This window comes from Oncorhynchus kisutch, linkage group LG14 (genome assembly GCF_002021735.2).
Source record: "Oncorhynchus kisutch isolate 150728-3 linkage group LG14, Okis_V2, whole genome shotgun sequence".
Taxonomy (NCBI): domain Eukaryota; kingdom Metazoa; phylum Chordata; class Actinopteri; order Salmoniformes; family Salmonidae; genus Oncorhynchus; species Oncorhynchus kisutch.
Genome location: NC_034187.2, coordinates 73,844,191 through 73,856,937, shown reverse-complemented (window position 1 = coordinate 73,856,937; position 12,747 = coordinate 73,844,191). Strand labels below are relative to the sequence as shown.

General features: G+C 43.3%; 1 protein-coding gene across 2 annotated transcripts in view; it reads right to left on the bottom strand.

The window, feature by feature from the left end:
• The window catches only part of LOC109903359 (tubulointerstitial nephritis antigen-like), a 73,914-nt gene extending 63,703 nt beyond the window's left edge, over window positions 1-10,211 (bottom strand). The window contains exons 1-2 of one of the 2 annotated variants that reach the window (XM_031788945.1): window positions 10,037-10,211; window positions 303-613 (exon numbers count right to left, since the gene is read on the bottom strand). In XM_031788945.1, the coding sequence (XP_031644805.1) occupies window positions 303-613; window positions 10,037-10,143 (418 nt within the window). In that variant the 5' untranslated portion in view covers window positions 10,144-10,211. The remainder of the gene's footprint in view (window positions 1-302; window positions 614-10,036) is intronic. The other variant, XM_031788946.1, reaches the window with a different exon arrangement.
• Between the last annotated feature and the right edge of the window lie 2,536 nt (window positions 10,212-12,747).

Sequence of the window (12,747 nt, the reverse complement as noted above, 5' to 3'; positions counted from 1 at the left end):
ATAATATTTTATTTTACCACAGTGTGCTAAGGTTTCACAGGCCAATGGGACCTCCTACCTAATGTACTGTGACAGTTGAAACATAACTTTGCCTGTGCGTAGGATTAGCAGTTGGTAGTTGCCATTCATTCAGTAGTCCCATACACTCAGTGTGGGACCTGTATACTTTGGCTACTCTACAGGTCTCCACTGTACTGGGCCTTTCTGTTTGAATCCTAAGTGGCAGGCCCATACACACGCACACAACATATGACCCCCCCGCCGCCACACACCCTCCTCCCCACACACACCCTCTCACTTACCAATGAAAGGGGGTGAGATGCCCAGACAATGGCCCCAGAAGTCAGGGCAGCAGTCTGAGATGGTTCGGTTACAGAACAGGTCACAGTAACAGATGGTGTCCAGGTAGGGCACCGTACACTGGTCGTCCCGGCCCGGGCAGCAGCCCCCTCTCCGCTCGCAGTACGACCCAAACGGGTCCCTGATTCCCCCCATGTGCAGTGGGCTCATCAGCTCCCTCTTGGTCCTCCTGGATGTGCCTCTGGCCGCCATACTCTCCGCCACCACCAGGAGGAGCACCACTGCTATGGCCGCTAGAAGCTTCATTTCTACCCTGACAGAAGGGACAAAGAAGAACATCTGTTAGGATGCTGTGAGCAGGTCATAAGTTATGTAGACACTGATAGAGTGTCAGGTCAGACATTTGTCAAAATCCTAATAGATTCTTTCTATTACAGGGGCTGAGTCACTGGCTTACTGGTGCTCTTTCATGCCGTTCCTAGGAGGGGTGAGTCACTTGAGTGGGTTGAGTCACTGATGTGATCTTCCTGTCTGGGTTGGCGCCCCCCCTTGGGTTGTGCGGTTGGGGCAGATCTTTATGGGCTATACTCGGCCTTGTCTCAGGATGGTAAACTGGTGGTTGAAGATATCCCTCTAGTGGTGTGGGGGCTGTGCTTTGGCAAAGTGGGTGGGGTTATATCCTTCCTGTTTGGCCCTGTCCGGGGGTGTCATCGGATGGGGCCACAGTGTCTCCTGACCCCTCCTGTCTCAGCCTCCAGTATTTATGCTGCAGTAGTTTATGTGTCGGGGGGATAGGGTCAGTTTGTTATATCTGGAGTACTTCTCCTGTCTTATCCGGTGTCCTGTGTGAATTTAAGTATGCTCTCTCTAATTCTCTCTTTCTTTCTCTATCTCGGAGGACCTGAGCCCAAGGACCATGCCTCAGGACTACCTGGCATGATGACTCCTTGCTGTCCCCAGTCCACCTGGCCGTGCTGCTGCTCCAGTTTCAACTGTTCTGCCTGTGATTATTATTATTTGACCATGCTGGTAATTTATGAACATTTGAACATCTTGGCCATGTTCTGTTATAATCTCCACCCGGCACAGCCAGAAGAGGACTGGCCACCCCTCATAGCCTGGTTCCTCTCTAGGTTTCTTCCTAGGTTCTGGCCTTTCTAGGGAGTTTTTCCTAGCCACCGTGCTTCTACACCTGCATTGCTTGCTGTTTGGGGTTTTAGGCTGGGTTTCTGTACAGCACTTTGAGATATCAGCTGATGTACGAAGGGCTATATAAATACATTTGATTTGAATAAGATGACAGGCCTAGTCCTGCTTAGAGATCAACAAGTGAGATATGTAGGTCTAACAGTAGGATAATATATTCAAATCTAACAGCAAGCCCAAAAGTCACACTCAGTGGGTCATTTAACAGCTGGAGAGAGTTCTTAGGAAGATGGAAGGAGGAGAAGCTGGAGAAGGAGGAGGATGAGGAGAAGGAGGAGGAGGCCTGAGCTGCATGCCAACTCTGCAAGTGGGCTCTGACTGAAATATCAACCCGTGATAACACCTACGTTCACCTGGTTCCTTTATGAAACAATCCACTCACAACCTTCAACAGGGTCATACAGTGTAGCAAAAGGATCAACTAACTGTAATAACATACAAACATACATTTGATTTGATTTGATTTGATTTAAAGGGCGAACCTAGTGTAACAACGGATGATTAAAGTCCCCTATTTCTTTAAACCGCTTCCTATGAGAGGTCTCAAGACAACAGAATACCTCTTGTTTCAGAACTTTTTAAATAAGGCCTGTCATTTGGGTTTAGATTATTTCAACATAGCTAGTAAGAATAGTAACATAGCACCTTTTTATGCAATAAGCGTTTATAAATCAACAAGTATGATGACAAAATGTAGATTTTCGCCTAAATAGACATACCAAAAGGTAATGAGAGGGCCGTCAACAATAACTAGGAATGCTGCATACTCCAAAACAGATTAAAATGGGGCGTTTACATCTAACAGGTTAGGTCAAGATTTTAAGGGACCTCTCCACAAATCCTTACGCTACTCTTCAAAGAACTCTGTAGCATTCACAGAATGTTCTACTGTATTTGAATTTCAACAGTGCAAATCTATACTTCACTATGATGAAGAGAAAGGTAAAGCTGCAATGATTGAACTGCCCAATACTGTTACTGTATTTCAATGGTTTCAGGTCTGAGACATTACTAGACTGTGTCAATGTCCCAAATGACACCCTTTTCCCTATAAAGTGCACTACTTTTGACCAGGGACCATAGGACTCTGGTCAAAAGTAGTACACTTTATAGGGAATAGGGTGCAGCCCTGGTCAAAAGTAGTGCACTATGTAGAGAATAGGGTTACATTTGGGACAAAGCCTGTAAGCCTGCTATAAATATGGCTCTCTGGGGTCTCTTTGCATAATACGTTGTTCGATGTGGCCACACTAAAATAGCACTCAATGCAATACTTCACTGTTTATTAAAAAAGGGACATTCCACCACCACTCAGTCAAAAAGGGGGGTTGTGACATTATTATCATCAACATGAGAATATAAAGCTATCACATCATGGAAACAAACGTCCTGCTGTCTGTCAGAGCTAATTTGTCAATCTTCAGGAAATGTCCCAAAGAGCATGCCTCTTTCTCTCTCTATGCTGTCCTACAAACCATGCCTCTCTCTATCCTGTCCTACAAACCACGCCTCTCTCTCTATCCTGTCCTACAGACCAGGCCTCTCTCTCTATCCTGTCCTACAGACCAGGCCTCTCTCTCTATCCTGTCCTACAGACCAGGCCTCTCTCTCTATCCTGTCCTACAGACCAGGCCTCTCTCTCTATCCTGTCCTACAGACCAGGCCTCTCTCTCTATCCTGTCCTACAAACCACACATCTCTATATCCTGTCCTACAGACCAGGCCTCTCTCTCTATCCTGTCCTACAGACCAGGCCTCTCTCTCTATCCTGTCCTACAAACCACACATCTCTCTATCCTGTCCTACAGACCAGGCCTCTCTCTCTCTATCCTGTCCTACAGACCACGCCTCTCTCTCTGTCCTGTCCTACAGAACACATCTCTCTCTATCTTGTCCTACAAACCACGCCTTTCTCTCTATCCTGTCCTACAGACCACACCTGTCTCTATCCTGTCCTACAAACCAGGCCTCCCTGTCACGCCCGGTCTAAGTATTTTGTGTTTTTCTTCATGTATTGGGTCAGGCCAGGGTGTGGCATGGGGTTTTTGTATTGTGGTGGGTTTTGTCTTGGGGTTTTGGTGTGTATGTATTGGGATTGTAGCTAGTGGGGTTATCTAGCAAAGTCTATGGCTGTCTGGAGTGGTTCTCAATCAGAGGCAGGTGTTTATCGTTGTCTCTGATTGGGAACCATATTTAGGCAGCCATATTCTTTGAGTTTGTCGTGGGTGATTGTCCTTAGTGTCCTTGTTCCTGTCGATGTGTTAGTTTTCACTAGTATAGGCTGTTTCGGTTTTCGTTACGTTCTTTGTTTTGTTGTGTTTATTCGTGTTTCACGTTATTCATTAAACATGGATCGCAATCTACACGCTGTATTTTGGTCTGACTATCCTTCACACCTAGAAAACCGTAACACTCCCTCTCTATCCTGTCCTACAGACCAGGCCTCTCTATCCTGTCCTACAGACCATGCCTCTCTCTTTCCTGTTCTACACATGTACTATATATACAGTTGAAGTCGGAAGTTTACATACACCTTAGCCAAATACTTTTAAACTCAGTTTCACAATTCCTGACATTCAATCCAAGTAAAAATTCCATGTCTTAGGTCAATTAGGATCACCAGTTTATTTTAAGAATGTGAAATGTCAGAATAATAGTGGAGAGAATGATTTATTTCAGCTTTTATTTATTTAATCACATTTCCATGGGGTCAAACGTTCCCATACAGTCAATTAGTATTTGGTAACATTGCCTTTAAATTGTTTAACTTGGGTCAAACGTAGCCTTCCACAAGCCTCCCACAATAAGTTGGGTGAATTTTGGCCCATTCCTCCTGACAGAGCTGGTGTAACTGAGTCAGGTCTGTAGGCCTCCTTGCTCGCACAAACTTTTTCAGTTCTGCCCACAGATTTTCTATAGGATTGAAGTCAGGGCTTTGTGATGGCCACTCCAATACCTTGACTTTGTTGTCCTTAATAAGACATTTTGCCATAACTTTGGAAGTATACTTAGGGTCATTGTCAATTTGGAAGACCCATTTGCGACCAAGCTTTAACTTCCTGACTAATGTCTTGAGATGTTGCTTCAATATATTCACATAATTTTCCCTCATGATGCCATCTATTTTGTGAAGTGCACCAGTCCCTCCTGCAGCAAAGCACCCCCACAACATAATGCTGCCACTCCCGTGATTTACGGTTGGGATGATGTTCTTCGGCTTGCAAGCCGCCCCCTTTTTACTCCAAACATAACGATGGTCATTATGGCCAAACAGTTCTATTTTGTTTTAACAGACCAGAGGACATTTCTCCAAAAAGTACGATCTTTGTCCCCATGTGCAGTTGCAAACCGTAGTCTGGATTTTTTTATGGCAGTTTTGGAGCAGTGACTTCTTTCTTACTGAGCTGCCTTTCAGGTTATGTCAATATAGGTTTTACCGTGGATATAGACACTTTTTTACCCGTTTCCTCGCATCTTCACAAGGTCTTTTTCCTGTTGTTCTGGGATTTACTTGCACTTTTCGCACCAAAATACGTTCATCTCTAGGAGACAGAACGCATCTCCTTCCTGAGCAATGTGACGGCTGCATGGTCCCATGGTGTTTATACTTGCATACTATTGTTTGTACAGATGAACGTGGTACCTTCAGGCGTTTGGAAATTGCTCCCAAGGATGAACCAGACTTGTGGAGGTCCACAATTTTCTTTCTAAGGTCTTGGCTGATTTCTTTTGATTTTCCCATGATGTCAAGCAAAGAGGCACTGAGTTTGAAGGTAGGCCTTGAAATACATCCACAGGTATACCTCCAATTGACTCAAATTATGTCAATTAGCCTGTCAGAAGCTTCTAAAGCCATAACATAATTTTCTGTAATTTTCCAAGATGTTTAAAGGCTGTATGTAAACTTCTGACCCACTGGAATTGTGACACAGTGAATTATAAGTGAAATAATATGTCTGTAAACAATTGTTGGAAAAATGACTTGTGTCATGCACAAAGTAGATGCCCTAACCGACTTGCCAAAACTATAGTTTGTTAACAAGAAATTTGTGGAGTGGTTGAAAAATGAGTTTTAATGACTCCAACTTAAGTGTATGTAAACTTCCAACTTCAACTGTATAGTTATGGCATATGCTGCTATACAGATCATGGTAGAAAGAGAAAAGGAGACCCGTCCACTCTGGGAGCTCAGATGCAATAATTCAATAACTAGCGTTTGGACAGCCGACCTGTCTTCATCAGGGTATAATGACAAACACTGCTGGTCACTAGTTTATATATACTGAACAAAAATATAAATGCCACATGCAACAATTTCGTTTTTTCCCACAATAGGACTTTATTACAGACAGAAATATTCGTCAGTTTCATCAGCTGTCCGGGTGGCTGGTCTCAGACGATTCCGCAGGTGAAGAAGCCAGATGTGGAGGTCCTGGTCTGGCGCGGTTACACGTGGTCTGTGGTTTTTAGTCCAGTTGGACGTACTACCAAATTCTTTAAAGTGACATTGGAGGCGGCTTATGGTAGAGGAATGAACATTAAATTATATGACAACATCTCTGGTGGACATTCCTGCAGTCAGCATGCCAATTGCACACTCCCTTAAAACTTCAGATATTTGTGCCATTGTGTTTTGTGACATAACTGCACATTTTAGTGTGTCCTATTGTTGTCCGCAGCACAACGTGCACCTGTGTAATGATCATGTTCTTTAATCAGCTTCTTGATATGCCACACCTGTCAGGTGGATGGATTATCTTGGCAAAGGATAAATGCTCACCGACAGAGATGTAAATAAATTAGTGTTTTTTGTGCGTATGGAACATTTCTGGGATCTTTCTGGGATCTCATTTACCTTAATGATTTCTCTGTTAAATCTAATGAGACCCTGCTGTACATCAAGCAGACAACAACAGATGATAAACATCAAATCGCTAGGGATATTAGAGCCAACATGAATCCAGGCACAACTGCCTTCACTGGTGTAACTAATGAGCAGTGGTGTAAAGTACTTAAGTAAAAAATACTACTTAAGTAGTTTTTGGTGGTATCTGTACTTTACTATTTATATTTTAACTTCCCTAACACCCAAAAGTACTCATTACATTTTGACAGGAAAATGGTCCAATTCACACACTTATCAAGAGAACATCACTGGTCATCCCTACTTCCTCTCATCTGACGAACTCACTAAACACAAATGCTTCATTTGTAAATTATGTCTGTGTTGCAGTGTGTCCCTGGCTATCGATCAATAAAACTATATATAATAATCAGGCCTTCTGGTTTGCTTAATATAAGCAATTTGAAATGGTTTATACTTTTACTTGTGATACTTAAGTACATTTTATCAATTCCATTTACTTTTAAAATACGGTATTTCTGTTTTGTATTTTTAATACATTTGCAAAAATGTTTTAAAAAAAAGTTTTTGCTTTGTCATTATGGAGTATTGTGTGTAGATTGCTGAGGATTTTTATTTAATTCATCAATTTTAGAATAAGGCTCTATGTGCAAAATGTGGAAAAAGTCAAGGAGTCTGAATACTTTCCAAAGGCACTGTACATAGACATAGAATCCCTGGTCACTTTAATAATGTTAATGAACATACTGTTTGACTCATTTCATATGTTTATACTGTATTCTATTTTATTGTATTTTAGTCAATGCCAACTCCGACATGGAGAGAATCTAGACCACACCTTTTTGGCTGGTGTGTGAACTCTCACTCTCTGCACAGCCATGGGAAGGACAAACAATGGCCCCCAGCCACATCTTATTGTGTGTGATTGTATCATCAACACCACCATCAACACCATGACCAAACACCATCACCAACTACCATTAACACCAGCATCAACACCATGACCAAACACCATCACCAACTACCATTAACACCAGCATCAACACCATGACCAAATACCATTAACACCACCATCAAACACCATCACCAACTACCAGTAACACCACCATCAATACCATGACCAACTACCATTAACACCATGACCAAAAACCATCACCAACTACCATTTACCCCACCATCAACATCATGACCAAACACCATCACCAACTACCATTAACCCACCATCAATACCATGACCAACTACCATTAACCCCACCATCAACACCATGACCAAACACCATCACCAACTACCATTAACCCCACCATCAACACCATGACTAAACACCATCCACACCATCACCAAATCACAGGTCAAGTCTATGTATTGTAAATGGACATGTGACCAGAATGACCTTATTAAGGGCAAATGGTGTCATGTCACATACAGGACTTACAATATACTGTACATACAATATGCTTCGGAATGACTCAAGTAGTGAAAGTCACCCAGTAAAATACTGCTTGAGTAAAAGTCTAAAAGTATTTGGTTTTAAATATACTTAAGTATCAAAACTAAATGTAATTGCTAAATTATACTTAAGTATCAAAAAGTAAAAGTATGAATAATTTTTTATTCCTTATATTAAGCAAACCAGACGGCACAATTTCCTTGTTTTTTTTAATTTACAGATAGCCAGGGGCACACTGCAACACTCAGACATCATTTACAAACTAAGCATGTGTCTTTAGTGAGCCCGCCAGATGAGAGGCAGTAGGGATGACCAGGGATGTTCTCTTGATAAGTGTGTGAATTTGACAACTTTCTGTCCTGTTAAGCATTCAAAATGTAACAACTGCTTTTGGGTGTCAGGGTATGGAGTAAAAGTACATTATTTTCTTTAAGAATGTAGTAAACGTTACAAATATAAAGTAAAAAATATGTCAAAATATAAATAGTAAAGTATAGTAGAGATACCCCAAAAATTACTTTTAAATATTTTTATTTAACTACACCCCTGCCAACTCTGTGTCAATGATAGGCAAAAGGCAAAAACCACAAATAGTTTATAGGAAAACTTTCTCTGTGGCGCAAATATAGCAAATACTGGCCATCATTGATCAAGCCAAGTACATGTATGTCCTCTGAGAGCTTACAAACTTTCCTTTGTAGACGACAGCTTTGTCTAGTGGGGTGGCTGGTAGCCTAGTGGTTAGAGCGTTGGGCCAGTAACCGAAAGGTTGCTAGATCGAATCCCCGAGCTGACAAGGTAAAAATCTGTCGCTCTGCCCTTGAAGAAGGCAGTTAACCAAAATAAGAATTTGTTCTTAACTGACTTGCCTTGTTAAATAAATGTTCAATTAAAAAACTCTAATCCCTGTGAATATGATATGGCCTGCTGGGTCCAGTTTTGTTCCACGGTAGCGTCTCAGACATACAGAATGACACAGTACTGTAGTCAGCCTTGCTTTGGTTCCATGGTAACGCCTCAGACATACAGAATGACACAGTACTGTAGTCCTTTGGTTCCATGGTAGCGCCTCAGACATACAGAATGACACAGTACTGTAGTCAGCCTTGCTTTGGTTCCATGGTAACGCCTCAGACATACAGAATGGCACAGTACTGTTATCAGCTGTAGCCTTGCTGTTGATCCCTCCAGCACAGTAAAACAGAAAAGCCTCATCGCACAACCAACTTATAGACATTCCACAGTTATTATAACCCATAACGACTGCAACTCAGAGGGATGCAGTGCCCTAGAACCAGCTGCTCAACTACTTCCAGAGTCCATTGCCGGCTGCCTGTCTGCCTCATATTGTATGGAGTCATGAGGGTAGAACACTGAACAAGCACAACACACCCTGGTTTCATCTCACCTGGGCAGTATCATTCACCTGTGCTGAGACAGCCAGACAAACAAACACATGCACGCAAGCAAACACACCCACACACGCACACGCATAGACACACACACCAACTCTCGTTTCTCTCTCACCTCTCTTCACATATAGACAAATAGGATCAGCTGAACTTTGAAACATTGCTTCACAACCCACTAGATAACTCAATCACTCACAGTCAGTATCAGTCTAAAAGCATTTCAATGGAGTGAGGTATTTCTAGAGAGTTCTAAGAGTGTGTCATGGGGTCCCTGAGTTCTGTTTACTTTTATTCTCAACTCAAGGATACACTAAACAAAGCAACCATTTATTTTACAGGTGTCACACAAACCTCCCTTGGTTTAAAACAGGAGACACAGCCCAAAGACAAAATTAACAATAATCTTAGTATCTAGAATACATAAGATGTACACTACACTTTCAGACATTTTCCACATATCAAGTCTAATTTTGTAGTATTATATGTGGGTTAAATCATAGTTTTTTTAAATCTTTTTTTTTATTAAACCTTTATTTAACTAGACAACTAATCAAATTCTGAAAACAAACTTAAGAAGAATCTGATTAGGAAGCCTGAACATAACTGAAACTAGTCACAGTAAATGCTAATTACAATCACATTATATCAAAACTAGCATAGCCAAGGAAATCTAACTAGCTTTATTTATTTAGTTGTTTACCATCAAACCTACTTCCAAAATGTTTGTTACATTTTTTAGATAATGATGTGAATCCTGCACCTGTCTGATCTGGCTCAGAGAGAGGGAAAGAGGTAATCCATTTTACCTTGTATGTGTGTTCTGTGAAAATCTCTCTTCTTGTTTGTAATCCAATAGAAAAACCCAGTCCTGTAAAAGATGATATGATTTTCTGCTGCTTTCTCTGTAATTCATACACAGCGAGAAAGTCTGTCTCCCTTTCTCCCTCACTCTCTTCTCATTCACTGCACTGTCAGGCTAAACAACTGAGTTATATATACTGTACAGCCACTAAGTATGAACAAACCACTCCTCCCTCCCCCTCCTTCACACTCTCTCTCTGCCCTATCCTCCGGACTCCTAGCCTAAATCTTATTTTCACTCTCTCTCTGCCCTATCCTCCTGACTCCTAGCCTAATCCTTATTTTCGCTCTCTCTTGAATAAACCTAAAACAGTTATTTTCAAAAGCAACTGCCATTTAGCTCTTTCTTTCTATTTTGTCCCTGTGATTAAGCTTTTTTAAATTGTGACATCACCACAGGGTCATCCACTTGTTTCCCTTTGGCACAGTGACCACCTCGCTACCCCCTAGTGGTCACTAGAAAAACTTAACAAAGGGTGGTTTGAAAAGACTCACCTGTACCGTGGTTAGCACAGCTGCAGTAAAAACAGTAGCATTACTGTTACAAAATTATTCCGCTGCTCTGTCGTTCGCTAAACTAATGTCCAATGGCATGGTGTAGCGTTTGGTCAGCCAAGGAGTCTGGGTAGCCAGGCAACATGAACACACCTTTACAATATGTCCACTATCTGCACCTGTGCCTCGTTTCCCTTGATTGTATTTAAACCCTTAGTTTTCCTCAGTTCTTTGCTCTGTGTTTGAATGTTAGCACCCAGACCCAGTGATGCTGTGAACATTTGTTGCTCCAGTTGGACTCTATTGTGGTACTCTGTTTTTGTTCTTGTTTATTTATTTCTGATTATGTTTTGAGGCCTGCCCCCCCCAGGGGTCGGATCTTTTCCCTATCTCCTCCCGAACGAGCTGCTATGGATAACTACATCAACGCTCTGGAAGCAGGCCTCATGCGTCCATCCACCTCTCCGGCGGGAGCAGGGTTTTTCTTTGTGGCCAAAAAAGACGGTGGATTACGTCCTTGGATCGACTACTGGGGACTCAATGCCATAACCGTCCGTAACCGCTACCCGCTACCCCTTATGGCCACAGCCTTTGAGCTGCTCCAGGAAGCAGTTGTCTTCACCAAGCTTGACCTGCGGAACGCATACCATCTTGTGCGGATCAGACCCGGTGATGAGTGGAAGACCGCTTTCAACACGCCTACTGGTCACTACGAATACTTGGTGATGCCCTTCGGCCTGACCAACGCCCCGGCTGTGTTCCAAGCGCTCATAAACGATGTGCTTAGGGATATGCTTAACATATTCGTGTTTGTTTACTTGGATGACATCCTCATCTTTTCAAGCTCCCTTCAAGAACACACAAAGCATGTCAGACAAGCACTCAAACGCCTCCTAGACAGCCATTTGTACGTTAAGCCGGAAAAATGTGAATTCCATTCATCCCGAGTACAATTCCTGGGATTTGTAGTGGAACCCGGTCGAGTCCAAATGGACTCCAGTAAGGTAGGGGCGGTAGCGGATTGGCCCACCCCCAAGTCTGTTAAGGAAGTTCAGCGTTTCCTGGGCTTCACAAACTTTTACCTCAAGTTCATCAAGAACTTCAGCTTGGTGGCAGCCCCTCTCTCAGCTTTAACCAAGGGTGGCAACGCAAGGTTTTTGTGGGGAAAAGAAGCTGAGACGGCCTTCCAAGGACTCAAGCAGCGCATCCTCTCTGCTCCCATCCTGACACTACCGACTGCGGATGAACCTTTTGTGGTGGAGGTAGACGCATCAGAGGTTGGTGTTGGAGCTGTCCTGTCTCAGAGGGGAGAAGACAAGAAGCTCCACCCTTGCGCTTTCTTCTCACACCGGCTTACCCCGGCCGAGAGGAACTACGATGTGGGGGATCGTGAACTCCTAGCGGTTAAGATGGCATTGAAGGAATGGAGACACTGGCTCGAGGGGGCTTCTCACCCGTTTCAAGTGCTTACGGACCACACAAATCTGGAGTATATCCAGCAGGCAAAGCGGTTGAACTCCAGACAAGCTCGATGGTCTCTTTTCTTCAATCAATTCCAGTTTATCCTCACCTATCTACCCGGGTCGAAGAATCTCAAACCGGATGCCTTGTCCCGAGTCTACGCTCCTGCCATTCGAGATGACACTGACATCCCTGTCCTTCCTGCTGCTAAGATCGTGGCCCCGATCTCGTGGCAAGTTGCGGATACCATGAGACGAGCTCAAGCTATCGAACCGGGTCCGAAAGGAGGTCCTGCCAATCGGTTGATGGTCCCCAAGGCAGCGAGGACCCAGGTCCTTCTGTGGGGGCACTCCTCTCGCCTCACCTGTCACCCGGGCATAGGTCGCACCTTGGAGTTCATCCAGCGAAAGTTCTGGTGGCCCACCATAAAAGAAGACATTGCCACTTTCGTCAATCTTCTCACCTCCGCCCTCAAGGACTCCTTCACCCTTTACCTGTTCCCCACAGACCCTGGTCCCATATCTCGTTGGACTTTATTACTGGCCTTCCTCCGTCCCATGGTAATACTACTATCCTAGTCATCATCGACAGGTTTTCTAAGGCGGCCAGGTTCGTCCACATGGTCGTCCTTCATTGACCATCCTACCAATCCTCGACTTTGGCGATGTCATTTACAAAATAGCCTCCAATACCCTACTCA